This window comes from Ursus americanus, chromosome X (assembly GCF_024610735.1).
Source record: "Ursus americanus isolate L20-20 chromosome X, mUrsAme1.1.p, whole genome shotgun sequence".
NCBI lineage: Eukaryota > Metazoa > Chordata > Mammalia > Carnivora > Ursidae > Ursus > Ursus americanus.
The window spans coordinates 36271715-36299347 of record NC_142164.1 but is presented as its reverse complement, the minus strand read 5'-3'; the positions used below and the strand labels follow the sequence as shown (position 1 = coordinate 36299347).

Below are 27633 nucleotides of genomic sequence, written 5' to 3'. Positions count from 1 at the left end.
GTGGAGGTCTAGGAGTCAATAGACATGATTGCCTATAATCATGATATGATTACTGAGTGAACAATCTTCAGTAAGCTGTTTAGCCTCTCAGTGACTGAAATTCGCTGTTTTTGAGAAAACGGGGCTAATGACAGCACTTCATAAGGTTATTATGGGCCTTAAAATGAGATGAATAGTATAAAGCATTGGCCATGGAGCCTGACACTTGGCAAACAATCAAAAAGTGTCGGTTCCTTTCTTTTCTACCATTTGATTTGCCGGGGTGGGGGTGGGGGGAACGTTCTCACCTTGCAAAAAAAAGTAATAGCGTCTTTGAGCTTAATCGTAATATCATAGTGCCATCTGTCGACCATATAGAACTATTACATTACTTGCACCGTAGAGTACATTCCTGACAAAGCCCTACGGAGTCTGAACACCTGTATGTGAAATGTCCTAGCTCCAGCGTGGCTGGAGCTAGTGTTGTAGGGACAGGGATTGAGGGCTTTACGGAAGGACTGGAGACCCCTCCCCTGCCTAGGTTTCCTTCCTTGTCAAGAGGCAAGGATCAAGGAAACAGGAGAGGGGCTTCCCCCATACCCTACCCTAAGATGGGCAGATGAGATATTGAGTGTGGAAACACATGAGTGAAGTCTTCTCATCCATTTGGCTGATGGAGGAAGGAGATGGTATTTTCTTCTGTTGGGAGGTCTGTGCTTGAAAGATCTGGCCACCGTAGCTTTGGCCTGGAGTCCGATCCCATAGGGGTTTCAAAACCGTGTAACACCAGATACTGTGCAAATATACTTAAATGTGGAATAGAAGAGGTCCCCCCCCACCCGTTCTCCCAACGTCCCCATCTGCCACCCCCGCCACCCACCGCCCTGTTAGGCTCAGAGTGCAGATTCCCTATCCCCACTCCCAACTCTAGCAGCTCCAGAACGAGTCTCAAGAGACGGTCACTCTGGCCATCTCTCCCGTGCCAACAAATCAAGACTGGTCAGTTTATTGAATGTGAACTTTATTGTGGTTTGGATTATGTAAGGCAGTGTGGTGAAGGCACTGCAGAAGTTACACAGACTGCAAAACATGGTAAGAAATGAGTGAGCTAAAAAAAACAACCTACGAAATATATTTTTAAATGAATGCGTGCTGGACTAGACTAAGTACTACAACTATGTTTTTTCTTCATCATTGCGGAAGCATTGAAATATTGTCAGAGGTGGGGGTTGGGAGGGGTTAGGGAAGTCTTCATGGAGGAGGTGGCATTTACGCTGGACCTTGAAGGAGGGGTAGAATGTCGATAGATGAGATACAGAGGGAAGAACATTTCAGAATGACTGACTCTAGAGAAAATTCTGTAGAAATACTGAAAAAACAAGAGGACAAACAAACGCCCCCCAGGGAGTGAAGCTTCCCAACCAAGAGGCCCAGGGTTGGGACCCAAAATCTCAAGCCCCCAGGCGGGGTCTTCAGTACCAATGATATTAGGAGGCACAGGACAATGGGCTTGTTTGTAAACCTAGCAGCAGCAGGAGATTTCACATTGCAGTCAGGGGCCCCAAATTGGCTGTACTATATGCCTGGGTGGGTTTTCTCATCCTTTCAGGGGGTGCGTGGTACTTTTTCGTCCTTCCTCTCGCCCGCTGACTGCCTGACCGGTAGTTCGTGCGCGCCTGTGTGCGCGTGTGTGAGTGTAGGTGTGTGTGGATGGGTGGGGGACCGAGGCTGTGTCTCCCACTGCAGCTTCTTCCACATTTCCCTCTTTGTGGCACACAGCTGGCTTCCATCGAGCTGGAGCTCGGGCCCTTCCCGCTGTCCAGGCCTCACTGAGCTCCGGCTCGTCATTAAGCACCTAGGAAGCATCCTCAGCATGAAGGTAAAACTTACTGTGGGGGGTGACTTGGGTGAGGGCAGGACTACACTCTCCGGGGGTGGTGATGGTTGGTGGTGTTCGGTGGTGGTGGCGGCGGAGGTGGCATTGGTGCTGGTGGCGATAAGAGCTGGGGACTCAGAAGCAGGCTCGGGCCACGGGCTACAATGCTGCAGGCAAGTCTCAAGTGTTCAGTCGGGAGCTGGGATGTCAGGCTAGACCAGCTTGGCCTTGATCACCCCTCCTCCTTCCTCAACACGCCCTACGGGGAAGATATCACTGGGCGCCTGAAAGCAGCAAAGACACCTGTAGGGTATCCAGGCCCTTGCTGTCCTGCTCGAATCTCACCCCCGGAAGCCCCGGAGATCGTTTTGTTGGCAAACGTCTGTATGATCTCCACATAGGACTGTCACCTCCCCCTGTCCAGCTGCTGGAGGTATATAGGTTATGTAGCTACTGATGCTACCTGGATCGGGAGGTATGGGGGATTTATCAGAAGAAAGGAGAAGTTAGTTACTGTGAGTTTCTTTCTTTCAAAGGAGTATGGATTAGGTAAGACCTGGCACCTGACAGAAAAGAGAAGGATGGAAAGCTCTGTCAGGATTCCCTAGAGCTGAAGATTTAGAGCTCAGTGAGATCATCGCTGGAAATAACCTTGAAGCTGATGTGGCCCTGCTTGACTTTGGCAGTCGGGCCACCCTTCTTACGCAGGTACAGAGATTTTAGATCACGGCAGTCGCTGGGGTCAGCATCCAGAGTAACCTGCCCCAGGAACTGGTCACAGAATTTTCGGCTGTTCCACACCTGGAGAGACAAGTCAAGACAGGGAATGTGAACCACCCTCCGTGAGACTGGACTTGGCCCAGTGGCGTCTAGAACCTAGTGCTGAACTTGGAAAGGTCTGTTTTAAAAACCGGGAGACTCTCTTTCCTGAGAATGGGCTCTGGCTGATGAAGCTACCTAAAAGAGGAGAGGTGAAAAGCCAGCCAGCAGGGCTCAAGGTCAGCCTTGAGCTATGCGATGGCTTTGTAAAGGCAGCTGGGCAGAAAAACAGCCAAACGATAGTGGTCCATCCTGACCTAACAGGATAAGGGTCCTCTGACCTGGCATATGCTTCCCCTCATGGGATTTTATGGTACATGTCACAACATGTGTACCTGGGAGCCTGTAGGCTTCCACCCACAATGAAAGGGACAGAGGAGAGGATATTTACAATGGAAATGAATGAGGAAGTCAGGGTCTGTGCTTGATGGCAGGTGTCCTGGAGTAAAAATACACAGCCAAAGACCAAGATGACCCTTGCTCTGTATCCTGGATAGTTGAGGCACTTGGGAAAATCTAGCATCTCGAATGCAATGTGAGCCATCCTGGGGGAAGGGGGGGTGTCCCTGTTCACACCCTTACCTGCACTATAATAGGAATGTCAGTGGTCCTTCTGTAGAAAATCGCCTGGGTGTCAAAAATGGCATGAACAGTATTCTTCTGGACGGGAGAACGGACTTCCTCCTTTCCACACTTGATGACCAAATACGGATTGACGGCTGGAACAAAGTGACAGTCGCTTTTTAACAGAGTGAATACAGTTCTCTCTCTAGGGAGTCGAGAAACTCTTTCACTGGGCCATTTTAGCCTAACACCTGGGTACCAGAATGACCTCGAACCCTGGCTCCCGATTCCCTTTTCTTTTCCATTCTTTATAAAAACGAATAGTACGTAGGCCTTGCCCAAGGAAGTTCACATCCCGTTCTCTGTCCACGTTGACAGCCATCCTGACTTCCCGAGACTGAAAATACCCCTGGAGAGCATCGTTCATGACCACCTTTTCTAACCCTACATGCACTAAATGGAACTGAAGTTTGCTTTCCCAGACACCTCTGCGGCTCTTACTTTCATTGGCATACTTCTTCTCCAGGCCCTCCGCGCTATGGACGGTGATCTGGGTCACCACCTTCGGGTAGCCACGAGCCAGGTTCCAGCAGGACATCTTGGGCATGTCCAGAGTCAGTTCCCTGGAACATCAAAAAGAAGACATGCCACTGATGACGAGCGCCCTCTGATGAGGAGATAGGTATGAAATGCTGAGTGAGCCAGCTCGCTCCTCCTCAGACATGGCTTCGGTTTTATGAGTCTGTTTTGCTTTCCCCTGGCATTAAGAACCAGCAGATAAAGATCAGAGTAGGCAGGGCTGGGGTGAAAAGGCAGCTCTGGTGACCCAGCACTCAGAACATAAGAGAGGAGCTGCGAGAAGTGCCAGCTGGCTAAGAGAGGAATAGAGTCAGCCAGAGAACAGAAGAGAAGATCTATGTGGGAAAGCTTCGGCTACAGGCCTATTCCCCCGAAGTGGCAGCCCGGAGCTCTGAAGCTCAGACCTCTACCGGGAAGTTTGTCATGAGTACGAAAACAACCATTTTGAGAACTATTTCTACCACCATCACATCAGTGAGGTCTGACGGCAGACAGGTTGTCCTTTTGCGTGTCTGCACAGGCGGCAAAGCAGAGGCTAGGAGTTTGCAGGGCTGGCCGCGGGAGCCGAACCTGAGCTGGACGGGCACTTCCGAGAAGATTCTCAGGAGAAACTCGCTGGTGCGGCCGTGTTGGAACATGGTCGGGACGAGCACGTAGTTGCCTTTCTTCAGGTACTTGCTCAGAAACACGGTGCGGGTGTCGATGTAGGTGGAGGTCCCAGCACGCTCTTGGATGTAGAGATGGTGGAGGCGGAACTTCCGGTTCATCTCCACCTGGAAACGAGACACCGTGAGCTGCTCCACTGCGCTCGAATTCCGGCGTTCGCCTTAGGAGATCCTGGGTCCTGTGCTTTCTTCATCCTCGGACCTATTTCATTCCCCTCACCCAGGCCGTCCTAACCGGGACTCTGTCTGCCGTTATTCTCTCTACTCCACACGCCCCTTCTTACCTTGAAGAGCTCAAAGCCGATGATGTAATTGTCAGGTCTTCCCATGCGGCGGTAAGTACGCAGGTCCTTCTGCTGCAGTGACATGATGACCTTGTGCCCATCCTCGGGCACGGTGAAGATGTACTAAGGGAAAGAGGCCACCAAGGAGCTAAGTTAGCACTTCCTTTTCAGATGAGCCAGCTCAGATTTCAGGGAAGAGAACGACACTGAGGAGCAGAGACTCTGAATATTTTCTGGGCTTTGCCACCGAGCAGACACTGAGGCCTGGGATAATTCAGGGGCTTGCTAAGTGGAGAGCATATACCGCTCCTCCCTGTGCCATTCGGCGTGGATCGAGAGACCGCTTCATGCCTGGGTCTTTGATGCCGAAGAGGCGATGCTTCTTGGTAAGCTGTTGGGTTTATTTTCAACTGTCCCTTGCTTTTCAAAGCTGCACACCAAAAAATGCCAGAATCCATAAAGGCGAAAGGCACTTTTGTTTGACTTAGCCTGATACTACGGCATCCCCCTCGGCTAGCCTCCGATAGCCAGCCCAGATGAGTGGCTTGTGCAGGGGCTGTATCCACTTCCTTGGAGAACTGATGCTTCGCTACCCGCTCTGCGGGGAAGCTGCAGATCTGTGCTTGAGACTCTGAGACATCATCTGAGGGAGTCATGGTACCATTGAGAAGGAAAACTAAAAGGCATCTGAGTGTGCCCTCTGTCTCCATCTTTCTCTCTCTCTCTCTCTTTCTCTCTCTGTGTCTCTCGCTTTTTGCTTTTTTCGCTCCCTCCCTTTAGCAAGAATCAGAAAATAAAACCAGAACCATAGGTTTGCAAGGCCCCTAACGATCAGTCTCGTGCAGACAGTTAAGACTGAAGCCAAAAGCTCATTTCTCCAGCTTGGTCGATGTGTCTGATATTTGAAACATTTCCAGGGTTGTACAGGGGGATGAGGTGGTAACGGGAGCTTTCCTTTTGTTAAGGACAATTAAGATGGAAAGAAGGGGGGGGAGTATGAGTTAAATAAATCAGCCTACTCGTCTTAGGGTCCTTCAAAATGCCTGGCCAGTGAGGCCCATGGAAAGAAAAGACATACCCACGTAATGTGGCAGTACAGTCAGAATTCTTGCCTCCCATGGGTTATCTCATCGGCACATTTGGGGGTAAAACCATCAAGATTATTATCGATTCAGGCTTTGGATGTTTGGATTTTTTGCTTCGGGGCGTGCCTGGCCTTGACCCCTAATGGATCATGTGGAAGAACACTGTAACGGAAGATGGATGGGATGGGGTCACTGATGGGGTAGTGCTTCAGATCCCGAGCAAAATGTCCTAGTTCTGGGTGAGAAAAGGGAGGCATAATGGTGGCATTCAGAGGAATCACTGCACGAGAAAGACGACGCGTATTGTAAATGCGCACCCAAGAGAACAGGTGGGCAGTCAAGAAATGAAAAGGAATTGAGAGAGTGTCTGGGAGCAGATCCTTTCTGCCCGATGAGGGACAGTCACAAAGAGCCACACCAAGCAATATAGCACCAGGGGAGAGGCAGCCAGAGGAGTTTTAATATTGTTCCCAACATACGTGTCTGCAACAGACACAGTCTGCCATGACTTATAGCGTCTGAGCCAATCCCTAGGCACCTTGATGGATGAATATTACACAACAGCTGCAAATTGAAAAACGGATATCGAAGAAATACTGCAAGGTAAGACCCGAGTTCCTATTGCCTTGAGAAGTTAGAGGCAAAGAAAAACAGCAACAACAAATAGATTCAAACCTGGGGATTCTGCAGGAAGGTATCACGATTGTTATAGCAGCCCCCTGAGCGGTTCATCAGGGGATCATCGTCCACAGTCCAGCATCCCACCACCGATTCCAGCTCCTTGCGGCCAAAAATCGGGTTGTTCACGTTGCGGCAGACACTCAGCTCGTGAAAGTTGCGGCAAAAGTCCTCCAGGCTCATCCTGAATGGAAGGAAGGCAGGAAAGAAATGAAGGTGGTGCTGAATACCTACCTCGGTAGTTCCATGTGGGAGCCCCGATGCCCTTAGCACAGAAAACCCCTCCTCACCAGAACTCTCCATCATCAGACATAACAAGCCCCAGGTTCTTGCGGTCGGCCACAGTCAGCTGCTGCCACTCTTCAGAACTAAAGGCAAAGGAATGAAGTGTTAAGCCATTAGGTTTACCATTGACTTCCTACAGGAAGCCGGATGACAAAGGACCGGAAGCCGTGAGGATTGGGCCTGCTTTATTCTGCCTCTGGCTGGGTCACAGACCCCACGGATGTCACTAAGCACTGACAGCCCAGTAGCAATCTGGAGGGATGAGTTGGGAGAACTATAGGGCTTTGGAGACGTGGCCATCCAAGTGAAATGTCACTCACATTTCGCTCCAGGGGCCACTCCATTCCTGACGTCCCAAGGGGTTCCTCAGGCGAACCATATAGAGCTTCTCAGTACTGAAGACTTCCAGCAGTCTCTCTCCAAGACGGATCTTGCGAATATCAGTCATAGTGTAGGTATGGCCCTTCAGGAGACCCCAGTCAGTTTCGACTTCTTGCTCCTCCTGATTGGGAGACTGAGAGCAAAGAGAGATATATAAGGCCACAAGAATTGGGAGACTCAAGGCCTGGTTCCTCCTCTTCCCTGATTGGTTTACCCCAGTATGGTTGAAGCCAATTCTCCCTAAGCGGATAGAAATTTTATCTGGACACCTGACTTGACACAAAGCAAATGAAAGAAAGGAAATGAAGAATTTAATATAATAACTCACATAAACAATTCAGATCGAAACTACCCACAGTAGTACACTAATATGAACAGCTTCAAAATTTGGTGGGGTTGGTTTATTGCGTGAGCAAACAGCTATAACCTCCACCTCCAGGGGCAGAGGCAGGAGGAATAATTTAGCAGAGGCTCTTTACACAAGCTCAGAAACTGCATCGGCCCCAGTGGGATGGTTGGTACGGAAGGATATAAAGTTAAAGCTCTGGGGCGCCTGAGTGGCTCAGTCAGTGAAGTGTCTGCCTTCGGCTCATGTCATGATCCTGTGGTCCTGGGATTGAGCCCCACATCGGGCTCCCTGCTCAGCGAGAAGTCTGCTTCTCCTTCTGCCCCTCCGCCCCTCTGACTCGTGCTCGTTCTCTCACTCTCTCTCTGTCTGAAATAAATAAATAAATAAATAAATAAATAAATAAATAAATAAATAAATTCTTTTCTTTTTTTTTAAGTCAAAGTTCTGTGGCTTCTGCTCCAGGACTCCACGGTATTGTTAGTTTTCTGAGCACCATAATGCTTTTTCCTGAATCTCTGGGGGAAAGGTGACATTCCCTACTAATTTTGTACTGTGAGCCAACAATGGTTGTTTTGGGGGACAAACCTCAATGGAGCAACAGATCAGTCCTCCTTTGGTAAATGTTTTGTACAGCTCCCCGAACAGCTTGTACTTCTCCTCAACCAGCTCTGTGTATCTTCCCTTCTGCATGTCAACAGTCTCAGCCAGTGTGCCAGTGAAGTCCACAATGATATCAGTGGTGGTCAAACCATCGAGGGCTTCATAACAACCAAGCAGCCTGGGGGCAAATATACAAGGTTATGTCAGTAAATGGGTTTTTCCAGGTCAAGGACCTCTTGTTCCCAAGAATTAGAACAGTCCCCGCCCAGCCAGCCTTCACCAGCTGGCTTGTCTCGAGGTATGAAATGAGAGATATTTTGAGATTGTAGTCAGGGATTTCTAGGCTTAGGTTATGTTAAGCAAGGACAGTCCATAAATAAGCTTCCTTCTCCAGGTGAATATTAGGGAAGGAGAAAAGTTGAGGCCATCATGCCATATGATCTGTAGGTTAGCAGCTGGAAGGGACACCTAGGAGCAGGGAGGGTTTTTAATGGAAACCAGAAGAGCTCATTTATCTGTCATGCCGGATTTCTGATGGTCAGGCCCAGGCCCAAAGCAATGCCTTGGATCTGACTGATATCCCACCCCAGTTAAACAAATGTGGCCTTCCCTTCCTCATGAGCCCTGACCACTGACTGGTCAACCCCCCTCCTTACTTTGCATAAGCTTTCTCGAGTAGAGCATTCCAAAATTCATTCATGGAGGTGGAGAAGGAGAAAACCAGATCTCCATTGATGGTGGGCAGCAAGTCATCGATCACCACCTCAGTCCATTCTCCAAAATGCCAGAAACGGAAGCGAAATATCCCAGCATATTTATCGAGTTTTCGAGGATCCCATTCCTGTTCCTTATGGTTGGGAATTGTCTGGAAATATAAGAACAGTCAGACAACTGTTATTTGCCAGACCACATCCAAATATTGAGTTGCAGTTGACTTCCGACAAATCTATATGGCAGTAGGAAACACACCAAATAAATCTGGTTTGGGTCTAGGTTGGGAAGCCCAAGGTTGGGCATTTTTTCCCCCACAACTTTTGCTTCCCTAGGTCAGTTTTGCTGAGGATACTATTACCATGCCAGCCCTGAATACACAGTGTGACTGAGGGGCAGCCAATTAAGGATTAAATTATTTCCCACAGATAATCTACAAACTCGATCATAAGAAACCATCTATACAAACATATTCACAGCTGCACGTTTAACCACCTAATTAAGTCATTTTAAAAGACAAAATCATTGAAAATACAAGACCCCTGTACTTTCGGTTTTTAAAGGTCCATCCTAGAGATTTCATGTAGATTCTATATGGATTTGATTCACACCTTGAACAAAATTATGTTGGGGAAATTCTCCTTTATATATGCAATTACACATTAGTCTTCAAAAATTCTTTTGCCTGAAGAAAAATCAAGTCAAATCAAGCCAGCACTTCACTGCCTTCGACTCAACCTAAATGCCGAAGGAATTTTTGTACTCTAGAATTTATTAGAGCCATTTCAAGGAACTGTTTCTATTTTTCTTGTCTTTTCTGTTATTCATATCTGTGATTTCCTGGCTCCTGCTGGCTCTATACTCCAACCAGAGCAGACAACACAAGTTTGCAGAGCTATGACGTCAAAGGGCTGCAAGTGACGAAAGATCAACTAACGAACGTGTGGCCAAGCCAACAGAGTAAAATGTCAATGGTACGAATCTAGGTGAATATGTAGGTGTTCCCTGTAAAATTCTTTCAACTTTCTTTTTTCTTTTTTTTTTTTTAAGATTTTATTTATTTTATTTATGTGACAGAGAGACAGCCAGAGAGAGAGGGAACACAGCAGGCGAGTGAGAGAGGAAGAAGCAGGCTCCCAGCAGAGGAGCCCAGTGTGGGACTCGATCCCGGAACGCCAGGATCACGCCCTGAGCCGAAGGCAGACGCCTTAACGACTGCGCTACCCAGGCGCCCCTCAACTTTCTGTATTGGTAAAAATCCTCACAATTTGCAAAAGATTCTCATAATTCAGGAATTGAACAATCTAAAAAGTTTACGACCCGATTTTCCCCCAAATTACTAAGGAAGACAAGAAGGTGGAAACTGACTGAGGTCTCACAAAAGAGGGGGATACCTTTGTCCAGTGAGACTCGTGAACGGCCAAACAGGAAAACGCAGACACCATCGGCTTGTGCCCCAGTCTCCCTTGGATCAGCTGGTGGTTGCTGATGTTGCCCACGATCAGACGGGGATCGTCACAGATGTCCTGTGGATACAATAATTGGTTCTAAGGGTGTGGGAAGTGTTTCCTAAGAGTCAGCGTGAGCTGGGGTCGGCAGGACAGAGAGCGCCTAGGACTTCCATAAGTGGGATAAAGGGAAGGTCCAGGGAGGGGTGGGGTTGTGGGGAAAAATACAAAGCAGTCAATCATCCAGCCGCGGAGACAGGGTTATGAGGGGAAGTGGCAGGAGAAATGGGAGGAGGGGATGCGATGAGACAGGTTGAGATGGGCTGGTGGGGGCGCTCAGAACTAGCATTGCAGTTGGGCAGAGTTTTCCCAGCAGCAGCGAGCTTTTGAAGAGGACTAGAGATTAGCACGTTGCATTCCGGTCCTATTGATCACGATGAGATTTTCTGAAGCACCTGGGCCTGGAAGGGTAATTGCATTTCAAAAGACAAGGCCCGGTGGTGGTGAATGCTTCTTCCTCCCTGGGAAAATGAGTTAGGAGACCTTATACAGAAAGCCCTTCCCCCAACATAAAGCAAAGGCAACGGCAGTCTCCATGGCAACTAGATTTCTCCACATCTTTGGGTGAATATAGATGGCAGCAGCACTAATAGCAGGTGGTAATTGACCATTCACGGGAGCACTTCAACACACTCTTTTCCCACAGAGGTTGTTCTGAGGGAAGCCGGACCGGGGAGGGGGGGGGGTTAGTATTTGTTTGGGGCATATGTGTCTTTTTCCCCCAACATGTCAACAGTTGTGCCATTCCCACAGCGAGTAGGAAAATGAGACCCAAATAATACATTGACGGCACAATGTCTGAGGGCACACTGAAGCTATTTTCAATGTCTATTTTCGGTGTCTAGAGGAAGGATCCCCAAAGTCTCACTGGTGGTAGACAGAATAGATTGAATAGCCGTGGTGACAACTCAAGTTGAAGCCTTAGGGATGACTAGTGTGGGGCCGTTGGACAAGGGAGAGGTATGGAGGCATAAGGGGTAGAGAGGCAGGCATAGACAAAGGCATTGCCACATACATAATATCACATAATGGAAGACATGACTGTGTGACTCAGAGAATAAGCACTTGCAGAGTTCAAAGGCAGGAAATACCAATGAAGTCTTGAGTAGCTGGAGAAAGCTTCGTGCAGGAGGCCGTTGGCCGGTACCTTGACATTCTGCTTACCCAGCAGAAATAAATCCTAGTCTCAAATGGAAAGAAAATCTAGACATATATCCTTTTTAAATTTATTAAATAGAGACAGCTATATTTTTCTGGTTCTCAAACCTCTTTTTTTTTAATGGACATAATTCTCCTTGATGAAGGGTCTGGTCTACAGAATGAAACATTCCATATATTTTTTAAAAGCCAAAATCACTCTGGAAAGAAATAAACATTCTAGGCAGGGACAAATCCAAACTAAAGATTAATTGGGCATCCCTCTGCCAAAAGGAGAGGGTTGGGTGGGTCTTCAGTTTGGGATTTTCTGGGTGTTTTGGTTTTTTTTAGATGCATACCTAGTGTCTCAACATTACTTTTTTGTCTTAGAAGAAGACTTCTATCTTAATATTTTTTATGGGTTGGGACTTGCCTGTTTTTTCACTTATTGAGCTTAGAGCAGGTGTGTTGGGTGAATTAGGCCCTGATATTCTTTCTCTCCTAATTCTTTCTTTGCCCTAAGATGAAACTAAACAGCTTTTTCTTGTGGGCCAGGTGTTACCATTTTATTTGGAGCAAGACATAGGATTATGCAATGATTTATTGGGTTTAGATGATGCAAATAATAGTTGCCTAGTAAGGAAAATCAATAAAGTGAACATTGATGTATGGAAAAATGTGCTTTTAGATTATTAAGGCAACTTATTTGCTGGTTTTATGTAAGTTGTTGGTGGTTGGGGTTACATTACAATGTCTTGGATTGCCACGAGGCTCTCACTTCACAGCAGGGATCCAGGCTCAGCCAACACTTTTGGCGTGCCAGCTTTTATTCAAGACATAAAGGGTCACATAAATGAGCAAATACCTGTAAACAGAACTCAAATTGAAAAACTGGGCAATTATTCTCCCATAGATCCAAGCTGAATGTGGTCATTCTGTGTGTGTGTGTGTGTGTGTGTGTGTGTGTGTGTGTGTGTGTGTAATCATGAAAGAATATAAATTTGGGCCAGAAAAATCCCTTATTTTCTATTCCCTCTTGTAAACTGGCCCATGTCCCAGTTTTCCTTCACCACTCTTCATGCATGATGGATGGCCATTTAACAATGGGTTTTAAAACATGATAAATTAACAGGCCATAGATTGTCAAAGCTGAAAAAAATCTTAGGGACTATTTACTCAACCTGTTTATTTTACAAAGGAGAAAACAGGCTCAGGAAAGGGCAGCAACTTGCCCCTCCAGGCATGCAGCTAGTTAGTAGGAGACCTAGGACTGAAGTTTTAGATTCTTCAAAAGCATGTATAGTTAGGGAAGGATCTTCATGCCTTTTTGCTTAACACTTGCCTAAAAGCTCTTTATCGTTCTGGAAGACTTGCTTAAGTTATATCTCAGCTTTCAGTTCCAGGCTAAATATCACCAATAGGCTTTAAACTCCTCAGTTTAATCCACTCAATGGGAATCAATCTCTTGCTTATGTCAGCACCGTGATGCGAAACATGGGAGAAAATCTTTATTACGCCATATCCTCTACCTCTTTAAAGAAGTCAGAGACTAAAAACGAGCTCAGGGGGGAGAAAGGGTAAAGGGTAATAAGCCAGTGCAAATCTAAAGGCCAAATGGACTTTTTTTGGTGACACATTGGAAAATAATGAAATGGTTATTTATTGACTTTTTCCCTAGTTTTGGACAATGGGGTGTCTACATGTTGGGAGTAAGGAAGTAAGGCAGGAGAAATTTTTTTGTAGCTCAGAGCCGAGATGGAGACTGCAGATGGGATATTTCAGCCTGAGCTCTGCTGGACTGGTAAGGAATGGAGTTGGGGAGAGGTCACAGCTCACATGTTCACATATTTGGGTGGCTTGAGAGGGAGGGGAGATGCTGGGCCTCTAATGGCTCCCAGCTGTGTTGGCACAGTTGCTGTGATCCTTGAACTGGGCTGTTTGTCAAGGCAAAATAATTTCTTAGGGGGAAACACACACAACTAGGAAGTTGGACACCAAGAGTAAAGCCAGGAACGGTCCCCACATACCCCCATCCCTGAGCCAAAGCCTTCTACATGCAAAACAGATTCTCTAGGAAATATGTCCTCTTAGCTGAGCACTGAGAGTCCTTCCCATTGTCCTCACCTCATCTCCCTTCGCAGAGACTTCTGGAAGATTGAGGGAGAGGGAGACATATGATTACCAGGCTTGGAGCCCTGTACATGTCATTATACGTGGCTTTTGCAACTTTTTTACACAGATGAAATGGGCGGACAATGAACACTGAGGTCTCAGGTCAACCTCAAGAACCACAGTAAAATGAAAGGAGGCCGAGAAAACCAGCAGCCAGAAGAGTGGAGGCCTTTCTAAGAGTGCTCCATGCAGTCCTGCAGTACTGATGGGATGGGGGCCTGGCCACCTGCAAGTGAGGCCAGCCCTGTAATAGATACTTATGACCAAGTCCAGCACCCTAACTAGTCCCAGAAGGCCTCAGGGCTGCTGTTTGGGACCTGAGGGCTGTGCGAGCTGGTCCAAGTAGCCATTATCTTATCCTTAGAAAATTGAACCATCTCCAGGCTTGGTCTTCGTAGGTGGAGCTGGGCTCAGGGACCAATGTTGGACCAGCCCTTCAAGGAGTTCACTTTACCTGCAGGGGAATTTTCCTTTTGTGGGAGGAGTTTGTCATCAGTAAAAGAGCCACGTCCTTCCTTACCCCTCCAAGGAAAACTCAATATGAAGCCTGAGAATTCAGGTCTTAAGCTTCACTTCCACTTCCAACCTAGGCAACCAAGTCACGACATCGTTATCTTCTTATGTGAACCTTCAGACTTTGGCTAGAAGCCTCCAGATATAAATCTCAACTGGCTTTAACTGGAAAGAATTGACATGTCCCTGCAAAGGAATACTGTTCAGCCATCGGAGGGACAAACTGACGACATGCTGCCACATGAATGAGCCTTGAAAATGTTATGCTATGCAAAAGAAACCAGTTACTGTTACTTTCCTGTTCCAATTAAATTTCTAGAGCTGGACGAATCTAGATAGAAACCCAAGTAGATTAGTGAGTGCCTGTGATGGGGAGGGGTGTTACTCGCTGCAAATGGGCACAAAGGGTCTTACGGGGACGATGTGACTGTTCTACTGTGATGAAGTTTTCGCAACTTTGTGAATTTACTAAAACTCATTGCCTCGTACTCATCCAACAGGTGAATTTTACGGTCTATAAATTGTACTGTGAGAAAGCTGGTAAAAGGCACCATTGAAAATAAACAGGACAGATGGAGATAAACAGGATGGGCTCATCCAAGTCTCTTCGACTGTGTCACTGGTGGAAAACATGAGGACTAGTCAGGTTGGGGGACATGATCTCTGGGAACGATAGGAACTTTATGACCAGTCTAGGCCAAAACTACTGCACAGAGGTACCCCATTCAGCAGGGAGCTGGAAACTTCTAATAGCATAGAGAAAAGTGCTTCCCCTTTACTCTTTCCTCCCAGGCAATCTGTCACCGAGGCCCTTGTATTCTGTTTCTGATGTCTCCCCTCATCGAACTTTCCTTTCCATTCCTACCACCTTTGGCTTTCATCCAGACCCTCATTACCCTCCACCCCGCCCCCAGGGTAGTGAAACGGCCCCTGGGGAGGGTCTTCCTCGTGGAAGGATCTGGGTGAGGGTAATGGTAAGTAGAGACCGAGGTCAGAACTCGACCAGAGCTGATGGAAGATCTCGTGCAGGTGCCCTGACCCCCCCTCCCCCCCACAGCTGGCTGCTCAAATCCCCGAGAGGGTTTGCTCCGCTTTAGTAAGGGATTAGATGTGTCTGACTCTAAGACACTGCTGTAGCTGGGTATGAGTCAGTCAGGAAAAAAGCCAGAGGTGGGTAGGAGGGGAGAGTGGCTGGAGAAGAGATTTTTTTAATGGGAGTTTGGCAGCCAGATTTCAGCCCTAAAAGCCGTACCTGAAGTGTTACGATCACCCTGTAAGTCCATATAAATCGGCATAGCTTAGAACTTACTAAGACTATATAGGATGAAGCCCCAGGAGGACAGGAAAGTTCAGGAACACATGTCTCAAGCCATATACCAGTGTACCCAGGCAGCGAGGCCTACAGCTGGGGCCAGCGGACCACTGGAGGAGTTAAGGAGAAGGGTTTTTCTGTGGAGGGTATGGGCAGGTAAGCTGGCCCCAATCACTGCAAAACATTCCCATAATCCCCGTCTGTCTAAAGTGGCTCCTTAGGACACAGCAAGGGAGTGGCAGTTGGGAAGAAGGGAACACTCAATCCTGCCCTAGGATTACTGGGGCCTTAACTGAAGTCGTTTGGTTCAGCTAGCCGTGGGGTTTACAGGCAAGAAGGCTTACAAAGGCGGAAGCTGTCGAACATGGGAAGGCTAGAAACAGAGAATATCTGCCATTGTAGAGACTTCAGAAAGCAGCCCTGGTTGAGGACGAGGCTGTGTGGCAACGCCAAGGGACAAGATGCCTGCAAGCTTCCCTGCAAAGCGGGATCACAACCTTGCCAATGAAGCGAGTGAGGCCAACGACCCATCTGGTCTCCCTGAGCCAATTCGGAGAGGCCCAGGGCTGTCTCTCGGCTTTCCTGATGGGAGGCCAGAGAACTTTGACGTGGTTCTTGACCACAGGCTTGGCCTCCACTCTGGCTGGAAAGGAATCCAGAGCTTTTTGAGGAGACTCAGATGGTGGTCCAGAACCTTGTTTTTCCCTCGTTCCCACAAGAGGCCCCTTCCCCGACCACTCCGATCTATGCCGATCTCCCCCTCCTTCAAAACCCCACAGGATTTGCTGTCTGTGGGCCTGAAGAGAGCATTTCTTCTATCAGGTGTTCATTTATTATTTAACTCTTTGATAGCTCAACATTCCATCTCTCCAGCCTGAATGGGAGCACCTCACCCCGGGCTGTGTCTGTAAAGTACACAGAGACCACACAGGGTAGGTGCTCAATAAATGTTTCTCAAGACTCTCCCTTTGGGCTTAAGACTAAGCTCACAGTGTGTTTTCAAAAGGGAGAGGATGGATGATTTAATGGGTGTATAGCCTCGACCCAGGGAGGAGGAATATGAGAACCGACTGGTGGGAAACTACCAATTTTAGCAAAAGAAGAGACCCAAATAGCTGTCTCCCTGACACAGCAGCATGGCAGCGTGAAAACCAACATGGGTTTTGGAGTCAAACCTGGATTCAAATCCCAGGGTGTCAGCCGTCAGGCCCCGGGCAAATTCTTACCTTCTCTCTGAGACCCAGTTTCATCATCAATAAAACAAATGTAGTAATATTTACCTTTGGTTTTCAAACCAGAAAAAAAGAACCACATCGGAGAAATGTATACGGCACCCACCTTGCCAAGCCATGGCAAACGAAGATGAAATGAAAAAAATGTACAGAAAACTCCAAACACAGTCTCTAGGCCCATGGTAGGCATGACATAAATGCTGATTCCTTTTCCTACCCACCCCAATTCACCCTCTCTTTCTGATAGCCCCTCACCCTGGAAGGGGTATTGCTTGCTTCAGAGACAAGAAGGACTCTTGCCATGGTTATTAAGTTTTTTCCTTCCCTGCTAATCCATCTAGGATTCAGTCCATGGAATTTGGAAGAAGAAGGCAAAGGACAAAGGACTGAGCCAAGAGAGAGGAGGGAGCATGTGTCTCAAGACCCAGCCAGTACAGGAAACATTGTCAGTTTGGTTCACATCTGGGAAATGGCTTCATGTTGGCTTACGACTTTGCCGCCCATTGGGTCTCCTCCTATCTCCTCCAGGACCTCTCCCTCATCAATCATTCCTTCTCTCTCCTGTGTCTTCAACCTCTTCTTCTTTACTGTTTACTCTTTGGCCTAGGAATACTTGCAAGTCTGTCCTATTTTAAAAAGATATCCCTCCCCCACAGAAAACCTTCCTCATTGTCCCGCCTCCTTTTCAACTATTTCTGCCCTATCGATGTCCTTTCTTTCAGATCCAGGCATCAGGAAAGAGTGGTGCCCCTCATCATCATCATCCATTCATAAGAGTGGCACTGAGACAACACATCTTTATTTTCTCCGTGCATTTCTGCAAAAACAAAACAAAACAAAACTTACCCCTCTGCATACCAAATTAGTGGCTAGTGAATTCTGTTCACGTGTCCCAGATTTTTATTGCAGGTCAGTGATCTGCGGGGATGTCAACAACTGGAGGCGCAGAAAGTCAGGAATGACATCTTCCTTCCTACGGAGAGGACTTCTCCAAGTCTCACACTCTCAATGGCTATCATACTTTGCAGGCAAACACTGAGACCTTTCCTTCCAGTCACATAGGAAACCCAAGAGCCTTGGAGGGACCTATGTAATTTGGCACCACCTGGTGGCAACCTACAGCAACTGCAGGGGCTCTCGTGAGAAGTCCATTTAGGAGTGAGTGTAAGCTGTGGAAATTGCAACTAAAAAGTTGCAGCTATGAAGCTTGCTGGCTGACGAAAGCCCACCTTGAGTTGCTGAAGGAGGTGGTTGCATTGCAGGGCTGGTGAAGAGGTCCTGAGACTTACTTTAGAGACACAATATAGAGTTGTTCCACAGAGAACCATAGTAACCTTCGATAGATAGTGAGAAAGCTACGCTCCTACTTAGATTCCACTTGGCTAATGGTGAGGGGATCCAGGTGATGGTATCCCAAGAGTAACAAAGAAGTTTCCACCCTCCCCCTCCCCCCATGCAAACTTCATCTTGTCCTTGTAGCGATCATTTCATTGATGCTCATCCCATTGGGAGTTTTGTTGTTTTTCTTTTAAAATTGCTATGTGACCAAATATGACTGAAATTCAAGATTCCTCAAGCTAGAGTCAGAAGCACAGATGCATAACATGTGCTGTACTAAAGCTTTGCACGTAGTAGGCTGTGTGAGAGAAACAGTGCACCGGGCAGAGTGATGATGAAAGAGATTGAGAAGAAGACAGAAGGTAAAAAGCAAACCAACCAACCAACCAACAAAAGACAAAGTTACCTGGGGACGCTTCCACACCACCTTCCCGGGAAGCAGCCGGTTGTAGAAAAGCGAATCATTCTCAGGCAGAAAGGTCGGGTCACAGAACAGTCTGCCGTCTTTGATGCATTCCTGCTTCAGGTCCTGGTACTTCTGGTTTTTGAAGAGCTTCAGAGGAGGACCCATACTGCTGAACTATGTCTAGAATGAGAAAAATTGTGGTCACTGGAAGAAGTTCTGAAGTCTCTTATAGATTACCTGAAATTGGACAAACAGTAGTCATCCCAGTGACTTGTTCCTGGAGCTAGGCACACGGAGCTTGGCTTTAAAAGAAAAGTGAAGATTCTCAGGGAAAATAGGGTCCAGGCTCTGCAACCAATTAGCTCAGCATGGGGCTTTGCTTAGGGTGCCTAAAACATTTGGGGGCCTCAGTTTCTTCGTCTGCCAAATGGGACAATATGGGCCTGAACAATATTATTGAAAAAAATAGATAATGTTAAGATCGCTCGTTATAAATATGAGTCATTATCATGTAAAGGGCAGTCTTTCATTTTACATTGGCAGAGAGAAGTTTCAAGCAAAGGACAATCCTAAATTCAAAGACAAAAGAAAAAAGTCGTTTTACTATACTCAGAATAAGTTGGTGCCCTGAAGGGCCACATATTTTGTGCTTGAGGGGAGAAGCAGCCCTTTTCACTTCTAAGGAGCCCCTTTACACAATTCCTTCCCTTTTATCATTTAAAGAGCTTTGCATTTTTTATTACTGGCCAGGAAGGCTAATGCAAGCAACAGAGCTCAGCAGATGGCCTCCAAAGACAAGGAAAGATAGAGAGATTGTATGTGTCTTTCTTCTTCAAAGTCTAACATGCAATCATTTGCCCGCTTTAAAAGGCAGACTCTGAAATTCAATTACACTAATTTGATGGACGATAGATTCTTATCCCATGGCAATACATTGTTGCTTTCTTTTCTTTAAGAAAAAAATCTCGGTGGCTAAATAAAGAATTAATATAGTGGCTCTTTAAGCAATCGTCTATCTGAGTGCCCCTCACTCGAATGTCCCTAACAACTGGTTTTTATGGGGGTAATTTGAAAAGTAACTTTGATTTTAAATAGCTTTGGGGTGATAATAGGGTTCTCAATGCCTTTGCTTGATTCACAAAGATAGATTTGTAATGATTTTAATGATTCTTGATGCTCAATGGTTAGTAAGAGGAGGGTTGTGAAATTTACATGGTGCCAATTATTTTAAAAATATATTTTACAGATAACTATACTTCATGTCTATACTTCATGATTACACGAGGGTCGGAACAAGAAAATCTGACTAAGATCAGAGTATCTGCTGAAAAGCGGGCAAAGTTTGAAAAAATACTAATTAGCAATTTAAAGAGTGTCTGTGTAGGTAACACAGCTCAAAATCTAGTTAATGAAGAGGGAGCTGCTATTTTATAAAAAGTGAAATAATGATCAGACCTGTCTACTGTCTTATTTCATGTCCTTTCAGTATTACATTGAGATGCCTTAGTGGTAAAGAAGTCTTCCTATTTAAAAACCATAAAAAATTGAATTCGACGTTATTTGTAAACTACAATATATAAAAACAAACTTACCCTTTCTCTGAATCCAAGGAATAAGAAGCTGAAAAGAACCATAGTTGGGTTTGTTTGTTTGTTTGTTTTTTTCAATATATAGCCTTATTTATTGACCATTGTTTTTCAAATTGAAGGTTATGGGACACTGCAAAATACCAAAATGCCTTTAAGCCATCAGATTTAATTCTGTTCACATATTTTAAGTATTAAAGTGTATCTCATTGTATTTGGAGGCATGAGTGGTATCAGTAATAATTTTCCATTAAGCGGTATCAGAGCCAATCTGAATGTATGCCCAGTCTCCTTTCTGGAGCCTCTTACAAACTGACCCTGATTTTCACGTGTGCTCTGACTTATAACAAACACTACTGTGCCTCTGGCTTTCCCTGGCTGGTTTGGTGGACTGCCAGAGGCTGGGGTTTGTAAATGGGGGATAGTCTGGGGCAATTAGGGTATTTAGTTTGCCAGAACCTCCTAGTCCTTGAACATTTTGGATAAATGGGTATTTCCTGTTCTTGGGAAAGCCCTCTGCCCCCATGCCTCTCTTGCTACTCAGTCAGATGGCGAGTCCCTGCTATATAAAGAGGGCCTGTCTACAGACAGAAGCCGCATCAGTTGAAACGAAAATCAGGTTTGATTTGAAAAACCAGTATGATCCCAGTAGACCCTTTCAGAGGCAGCATATCCAGCTGATGTGTAGAGGGCAAGCCTTCCAGATGAGGGCACTTGCATTTCGGGGGTTCACAGTAAATATGGAACAGCAGGCTATCAGCCTGAAATCGGACGGGCTTTCATTTGAATAAAGTTGTAGTCTCAAGTCCCATTGGACTTGCAGAGTAGAATTGTGCCCCATTTCTGGCTGGGTTTCTTTGTGCCTCGATTTTCTCATCAGGGGAGTGGGGTTATCTATCCTGCCCTCCTTACGCTGTGGCAGTACCTAATGAGATGGTCAGTGTAAACGTACTTTGAATAAGTGGAAAGGGCTCGGTGAAGGCAAGATGCACGTTGTCAGTGCTCTTTTTGCCTGGCACGGAGCTGGGCACACAACCGCTGTCCAGGAAATACTCGTTGAACGGACGAATGTCTTACGCAGACAATTAATGTTTGTATATATCGTTTGAAATGCGCATTTCAGTCCATGTTCTCTATGTGGCAGCCATGTTTAGGAGGCGTTATCTGTGCCCTTTTTTTTTGTATCTGCAGAAATGGCAACTTGCAGAAGGGGCAGCTAGAAATGCAAAACTGACTCCGACCCGAGTCTGTGTAATGTCAGATTCAGTGTGCAATGCTCCCTCACACCACACTGGTTTTTTTTGGGGGGGGGGTGTTTTTTAAGCTCAAAGGAGGAAAATCCTCCAAAGCAAACATGATACGTAACTTGGAGACATAGAATTTATTGCCACAGTGGGTATTGAAAAGGCTCTTTATGTCCACGGCCTGATGATCATGGGAGAATCAGAACCCTTCACCTCGGAGGGTTCATTAGGTAAGTCTGAAAAGGAAAAAAAAAAAAAAAAGAAAAACTTCTGGAAACCCAGAAATTTGTAAGTCGGGTTTGTCGCAAACAATTTGCTAGAGCCCAGTAGAGTGGGGACGGAATGCTCCTTCTTGGCTGTCTTACTGCACCCAACTGTGAAGACAAGAGGGCCTTTAGGTTAAAGACCACATATTGAGAAGTCAGTAAACAGAATCAAAGCTAAGGCTTCAGGTCTCAAAGAGAGCCTCTGGCTAACAAAGGGAATGGGCACATCTAAGATAAGGGAGCCCGAGTCCGGAGGGTCGCACGTGTCATGGGTGGTTGGGTGAAGCAGAGTGCAGGGTTTTGCATTGAGATGACGGTCTCAAGCAGTACAATTTCAATGAGGACCCACTGCCTAGAGACAGAGCACGAAGAAGGCTGTGTGAACTCAGGCAAGTGGGAGGGGTGGGTCCAGAGGGTGGAAAGTTGGAAATTACCAGGGGAAGTTGAGGGAGCCTGCCACGTAGAATAATACAAGGGCTGCAGTTGGGGGATGGATTTTTTGCTACTCACTGGACTGGCAATCTCAGGGGGAGCTGGGCAAACTCTTAAGAAGAAAATCACTTGTTCCTCACCTGTGGGTCAGCCTTAACATAGAAACCCGATTTTGCTATAAAGCAGGAAATTTGCCTCAGTTTCTTAAAGAGAATTGTTCTCTGATAGAGGAAATCCAGTCTGTGGGTTACAAACTGCTTTTGCCCCGGGTGAGTGGGAGAGGAAGGGCGGGCGTTTAAGAGGGAGAGAGGGAGAGAGCATGACTCCCAAGGTGGTGTCCTTAGCTGGTTGCCCCCCTCCCCCCACCGCCCCCAGTTTCCCCCATATGCTATACTTGAAGCAAAATAGGAGGTAGAAGCAATTAGGTGTTTTCAGAGCAAACTGAATGCAGAAGACCTAACTCTGCACCGGCATGAAGTAGACGCCACTTCAGCCTCACACCTGGGAGTGGTGCAGAGAGGGAGAGGCAATAAAAACTCGGCATCCACGCTACACAGAGTGCTGGCTTCGGCAGTATATACACCCAAGATGGGGACGATACAGAGATTAGCGTGGCCCCTGCGCAAGGATGACAGGCATGTTCCCCAGAGAACAGTGCTTCCCGTGTCTACACGGGCAGAGTCATAGCCCACATCTATGCACACGCATCTACCAGGGAACATATGGCAGGGAACATCTACCAGGGAACAATTCCAATTGTTGGCCAGATATCCTGGTGTTGGAACGAAACCATAAAAGTCCTCGGATCCAGTCTTATCTGGGGCACATCTACTCCATCCAGAAAGAAGACTGTTCAAAGAAATTCGAAGAAAAAAAGAGTGCACAATTCCTTTTCGTTCCATTGTTGAAGAACTTTATCAAAGAATACAAAACAATTCAGAATCATAAAAAGAGCACAAGTGGTCAGCAGATCCAGGATCAAGTCCCAAATACCACCATTTAGTGAAGATAACAGCTCTGTCCCTCAGTTTCCCCATCAGCATAATGGAAATACGATGGCTGTCCCGTACACCTCAGAGTGTCATGCTGCGGGGTGGGGAGGGGGCGAATCTAATAAAATTAAGCATGCGAACATACTTTTAACTGGTAAAGATAAGACCAATGTCCAGCAGCAGTATTAGAAAACATTCATGTTCAGCCAATTAAATCTCATCTCTGTCCTTAGCGGAAAAGGAGATGTTATCACCTGCCTTAACTAAGACACTCCTGGACATTTAAAAGACCAATATAAAATGGCCCCTCTGCCATTCGATACCCCCTCTCTCTTCCACCTCTCCTTTTTGGCTGGCTTACCCCACTACCCGTTTTTTCCCCTCTTGGATGAATAAGCCCATCCTATAACTCTCATTTTACAGCCTTGTGAGAATCCGCTTCCAATTTTTACAGAATGTTAGGCTGGAAGGACTTTAGAAATCACGACGCCTAGCTCCTTGCTTTCACAGGAAGGTGAAAGCATGGGCCCAAGGTTACATACACAGTTAGGAAAACGCAGACCTCCCGCTTTTGAGAATTCTCATCATCTTCTTCTCACAAGAATGCACGCAGGAGTTTCGTGTTTGAATTGCAAGCTGTCAGAAGGTGAGATGATTTCAAATCAAAGCTAATCAAAGAAACACTGTTTGGGGGGGTCAGAAAGGGACTTTTTTTCCCCTGCTTTTAATTTAGGAACCGAAGACACCCAAGGACATGGAAAGACTTTTTTTTGTTTTTAACCTATTCCTGACAACACAAGTGTTTAGACTTTTCCCTGGCCTGCTAGGAACTCTGTAAGGATAAATACAGAATCTTTTTTAAAATTCCTCCACAGTATACAATTTCCTTAATTTCACAACCGAGATTAACAAATGAGACATTAGCCATATTTCAGTAAAACATGAATACAAACCACGATGCTTTATCTTGAAGCCAGATGTGATCGTCCGGATGTTAATATTTGTTTCATTTTCCTGGATGATTTTCCCCAAACTGCAGGCTCCAAAACCTCAGAACCAATTTTCATTTGCAATACTTGGATCATTTTGCTGCCCTCCCCCCTCCACCCACTCTGGTCAAGTAGCCCAGTTAAGCCCCTGGACTGTGAGTGGCAGCGTAGTGGGGAGGAAGGGGATAGAGCCCTGGCTGCAAATCAAAGTTCAAGCTAGAGCAAAAATCAAAGAATAAGATCTACCTGTCACCAGGGCAGGAGGACCCCCGGCCGCACGGACGGGACAGCCTCCACTGCCACTCTCTCTTGTGCAAGAGCACGCAGCCCATGCACCCCACTTCCAAGGGCTTTTAAAGACCTCTTGTACACACTGTAGATCCACGATGATGCCTGCATTTCAATAATTTGCCCACAGCTGTGGGTCAGCAGAAGCCAGAAGGAAGCCCTGTCAGCCTTGGGAGGGTTTCTCCCTCCACACCTCCCTCCCACGTTCGTTCTTCCTTATCAGGTACTTTGGGTCGCGGAAGACAAGACAAGACAAGACAAGAAAAAAGAAAAGAAAAGGAAAGGAAAGGAAAGGAAAGAAAAGAAAAGAAAAGAAAAGAAAAGAAAAGAAAAGAAAAGAAAAGAAAAACAACCCTACACACAACAGACCAGATATCGCCAGAAAAATCTCCTCAACAGACAACCACAATCCCCCGATCAAAAAGTGTCCCATTCGTTTTGAAGTTTCCCAACTATTCCACATGCCTATCGGATTCCGACAAATCCTCAAAAGTATAGCTGCAGACTTTGATTAACTATAAAGTTCAAGTTGCTTCACCTCCTCTAGCCTCCGAGTTATCCAGCGAACAAAAGTGTGCACATACCCTCTCAGCTCACCTGAGCTATCCCAGGAGCCTTGCTGCCGCCGCCGCCGCCACCACTCTTGGCCAGGTAACCCCTACAAAGTCTGTTCAGTCAGTGCAGCTGAACAAAGATTCTGGCTTTCTTAACCTGAAAACTATTTGGGCTGTACCAAGCTCTGCTCACAGGGGGAGGTGCCTCGCAGAAACTTCAGGAGCCTTTGCCCCGCCTCGCAGTCAGAAACTGATCCTGAGTCATGAGGAAAATCTGGAAAGCTCCCCCGGCCAGATGTGCAGACGGGATGCCCACTCCAGATCCACCCACCAGCAAATTGGAAAACTCAGGAAGCCACGTTTGAAAGCTCTCTCTGTTCCAAGGAGAAAGAGGACTCTCAGGGAGGGGTCTGAAAGATTTCTGACTTTTCTGTCCTGGGGTTAAGAGTGCAGATGTGGACAGGACTCGAGAGAGGACATGGAGAGAAAAATCTTGAAGTGTCGACAAAGTTCTTAGGGGCCGGGCTGCAGACATGGCCCTTGTACCCAGATCTTTGAGTGCGGTGAGGGCTCCTGCAAGTGGGGAGAGAAAGTAGAGCTGATGGGGCGCAGGGAAGAAAAGATTGCTTTGTGAAGCCACAGGTTACTTTTGGCTGAGGGCAGACAGAAGGGAGCATGAAGAGGGAAGGGAGTGGAGTTTGAGTCCAAGGCAGTCCGTTGTAGGAAGCGTAATTTCAAGCAAGGGGGCCCTGGCGGTTCTGCCTGGCCCTGTGAGGCGAAAAGCAGAGCAAGTAAGTGCTCGGAAAGGCCAAACCAAGAGGCTTCAGGGGGAGACTTCCGGGGAGTACCCGTAAAAGGGGTACTGCATCCCAGTCAAGGCCCTGTTCCCTGAGACATTCACTGGGACACAGCCCCAGGGACATCATTCCCAGGTTGTTTTGTTTGTTTCAATTTTCACGACCTGTGAAGATTCATGATCTCATTCCCTCCGCAGCTCGCCTAACCAATGTGGTGTCAACCTTTTGACCTGAAATGATCACTCTCTGCCCCCATCCCTGCTCCAGCTCTCCTTCTGGCTAGTTGAAGGGAGGGAGACGGGGGGGGGGGGGGGGAGTGGGAAGGACCGAGCAAGGGGGAGAGAGAGAGAGAAAACAAGTGAGCAAGGACTCCGAGAAGGAAAGAAAGTGTGCTCTCTCTACTTGCTGGCCCCACACCATGATATTTTCATGAAACAGATCTGAGCAATTCTGTGACTCTGGTCTCTGACACCTCCCTCTTGGCATTTCCCCATAACACCCTCTGTGCCTTGTCCTCCTCTATGCCAAGATGGAAACTGAGCTAGGGGTAGGGGGCAATATAAAACACCAAAGCCCAGGAGAATCAGGGCTTTAACTTGTGGCACCCAATTTGGTTCTCAAGTGACAGCTTTCTCAAGCAAGTATCCCCCATGTTGGGGGATTTGGGCTTTGAAACCAAGTGGGGCAGCGGGAGGGCTATTTTGTCGGGGGTCATCTTCTTCAGCCGTCTTTTCCACCTCCATAATTTTCAAATGAGTAGGGAATCGTAGCATCTGAGCAGCTCTGTATAGCAGCTTGTTCTGTGTTTGAGCACCCCGAATCGTTAAAAATGTATTCCTTCGGTTGAGCAAAAATCAGCTTCACACAAACTGTTTCCAATTCCTCTCTCACATGATAAGGCTCCTATAGGATTGGTCATGTCACCCCAAGCCTTCTGTCCTCCAGGCTGAATATCCTCTGTTCACTTAAACCATGCTTAATGAGACACAGCTTCCAGATCTTTGCCATTCTGGTCGTCTTCTGAGCAGATCCTGTAGCCCAATTAAATCCGTCTTCTCTTGCTTGTAGGAACTACTATTATTTGCGCGATTCTGTGCTTATACAACCGACTTTTATTTTAACCGAGGTGCTGGGCTTTGCGTGCATTCCAAGAACCATCGCCTTGTTTACTTTTTTTTTTTTTGAATTGTTTTAGAACTTGAGTCTTTCATGTAAAACATATTCTCTATATCATTGTTTCTCAACCTTTTTTTTATGATCACACCTCCAAAGAGCCTTTAAGACATTCTTTTCCTAATATTTTCCCGTGGGATTTTCACAGCCCAGATTCGCTGTACATATGCTTCTGTACTCTATGCATAACTGTGCTCTATATATAAAAAAATTTTTTTTCACTCCCCAAGAAGGAGTTTTCGCCCTCTTGGGGGCACTGTCAACCCCACTGACAGTGCACACTCTATATCCCCAAGATTCTTTTATCTGCATGTTTGATCAACCAGACTAATACAATTATTGAATGAGATAGGGTCCTCCCCTTCTTAACAAGCACTTTTAATAAGTTTGTCCAAACCTGAAGCAGTCCACATAGCTTCCGCTCCCACCCAGCTCCTGTCCTCCCACCTTCTCCACGAGGCTATCATAAGACTTTCTCAAATGTCTCGCAGAAATTCAAATACATTACACTACAGTATGCCCTTCGTCTACCCTTTTAGATACCCATTCAAAAAAGGAAATGGGCTTAGTGAGGCATGACTTGCTTTTAGTGAGCTCATGCTTACCCCTAGTGATTTCCGCTCCCTTTCTAAAGCTTTAAAAATCATCTGCTTAACAGTGCATTCTGTACTTTTGCCAAGGACCAATGCCGTGCTCACTGGTCTGCAGTCTCCAGGATCTACACTGCTCCCCCCTTCGCTGAAAATCGGAACAGTTGCCTGCCTCTTTGCATCTCTCACCTCTTCCCCTTGCCATAATTTCTCAAAGGTTAGTAAGACTTGCTCTATGATCACATCTGC

General features: G+C 46.6%; 1 protein-coding gene and 1 non-coding gene across 3 annotated transcripts; one reads left to right on the top strand and one right to left on the bottom strand.

Annotated features, from left to right (window-relative positions):
* Positions 1 to 992: 992 nt before the first annotated feature.
* Positions 993 to 24992, bottom strand: CAPN6 (calpain 6). Of its 2 annotated transcripts, none has more exons than XM_045788431.2 (13): positions 24868 to 24992; positions 18474 to 18653; positions 10250 to 10381; positions 8801 to 9009; positions 8130 to 8322; positions 7135 to 7328; positions 6820 to 6897; positions 6527 to 6713; positions 4767 to 4889; positions 4388 to 4590; positions 3740 to 3861; positions 3257 to 3393; positions 993 to 2656 (listed from the first exon to the last, which is right to left on the bottom strand). In XM_045788431.2, exons 2-13 carry the CDS (start codon positions 18636 to 18638, stop codon positions 2474 to 2476), a joined length of 1926 nt encoding a protein of 641 aa, XP_045644387.1. In that variant the 5' UTR covers positions 18639 to 18653; positions 24868 to 24992; the 3' UTR covers positions 993 to 2473. The 2 variants fall into 2 exon arrangements, with proteins under 2 accessions (XP_045644387.1, XP_045644386.1); XM_045788430.2 differs by having other exon boundaries at positions 24855 to 24952.
* LOC148106888 (U6 spliceosomal RNA) lies at positions 22560 to 22670 on the top strand. Its single transcript, XR_015723507.1, has one exon. It is a non-coding gene; the product is annotated as a U6 spliceosomal RNA (small nuclear RNA).
* Positions 24993 to 27633: the final 2641 nt, after the last annotated feature.

Bases quoted from the DNA above. Each gene is read 5' to 3' on its own strand.
- CAPN6 (XM_045788431.2), bottom strand. From the start codon at position 18,638: ATGGGTCCTCCTCTGAAGCTCTTCAAAAACCAGAAGTACCAGGACCTG. The intron at 7,329-8,129 runs GTTTGTCCCCCA...CTTTGCTCTCAG, and splicing joins TGATCTGTTGCTCCATTGAG to TCTCCCAATCAGGAGGAGCA. The intron at 4,890-6,526 runs GTTTGAATCTAT...TCTTTCCCTTAG, and splicing joins CCTTCCTGCAGAATCCCCAG to TACATCTTCACCGTGCCCGA.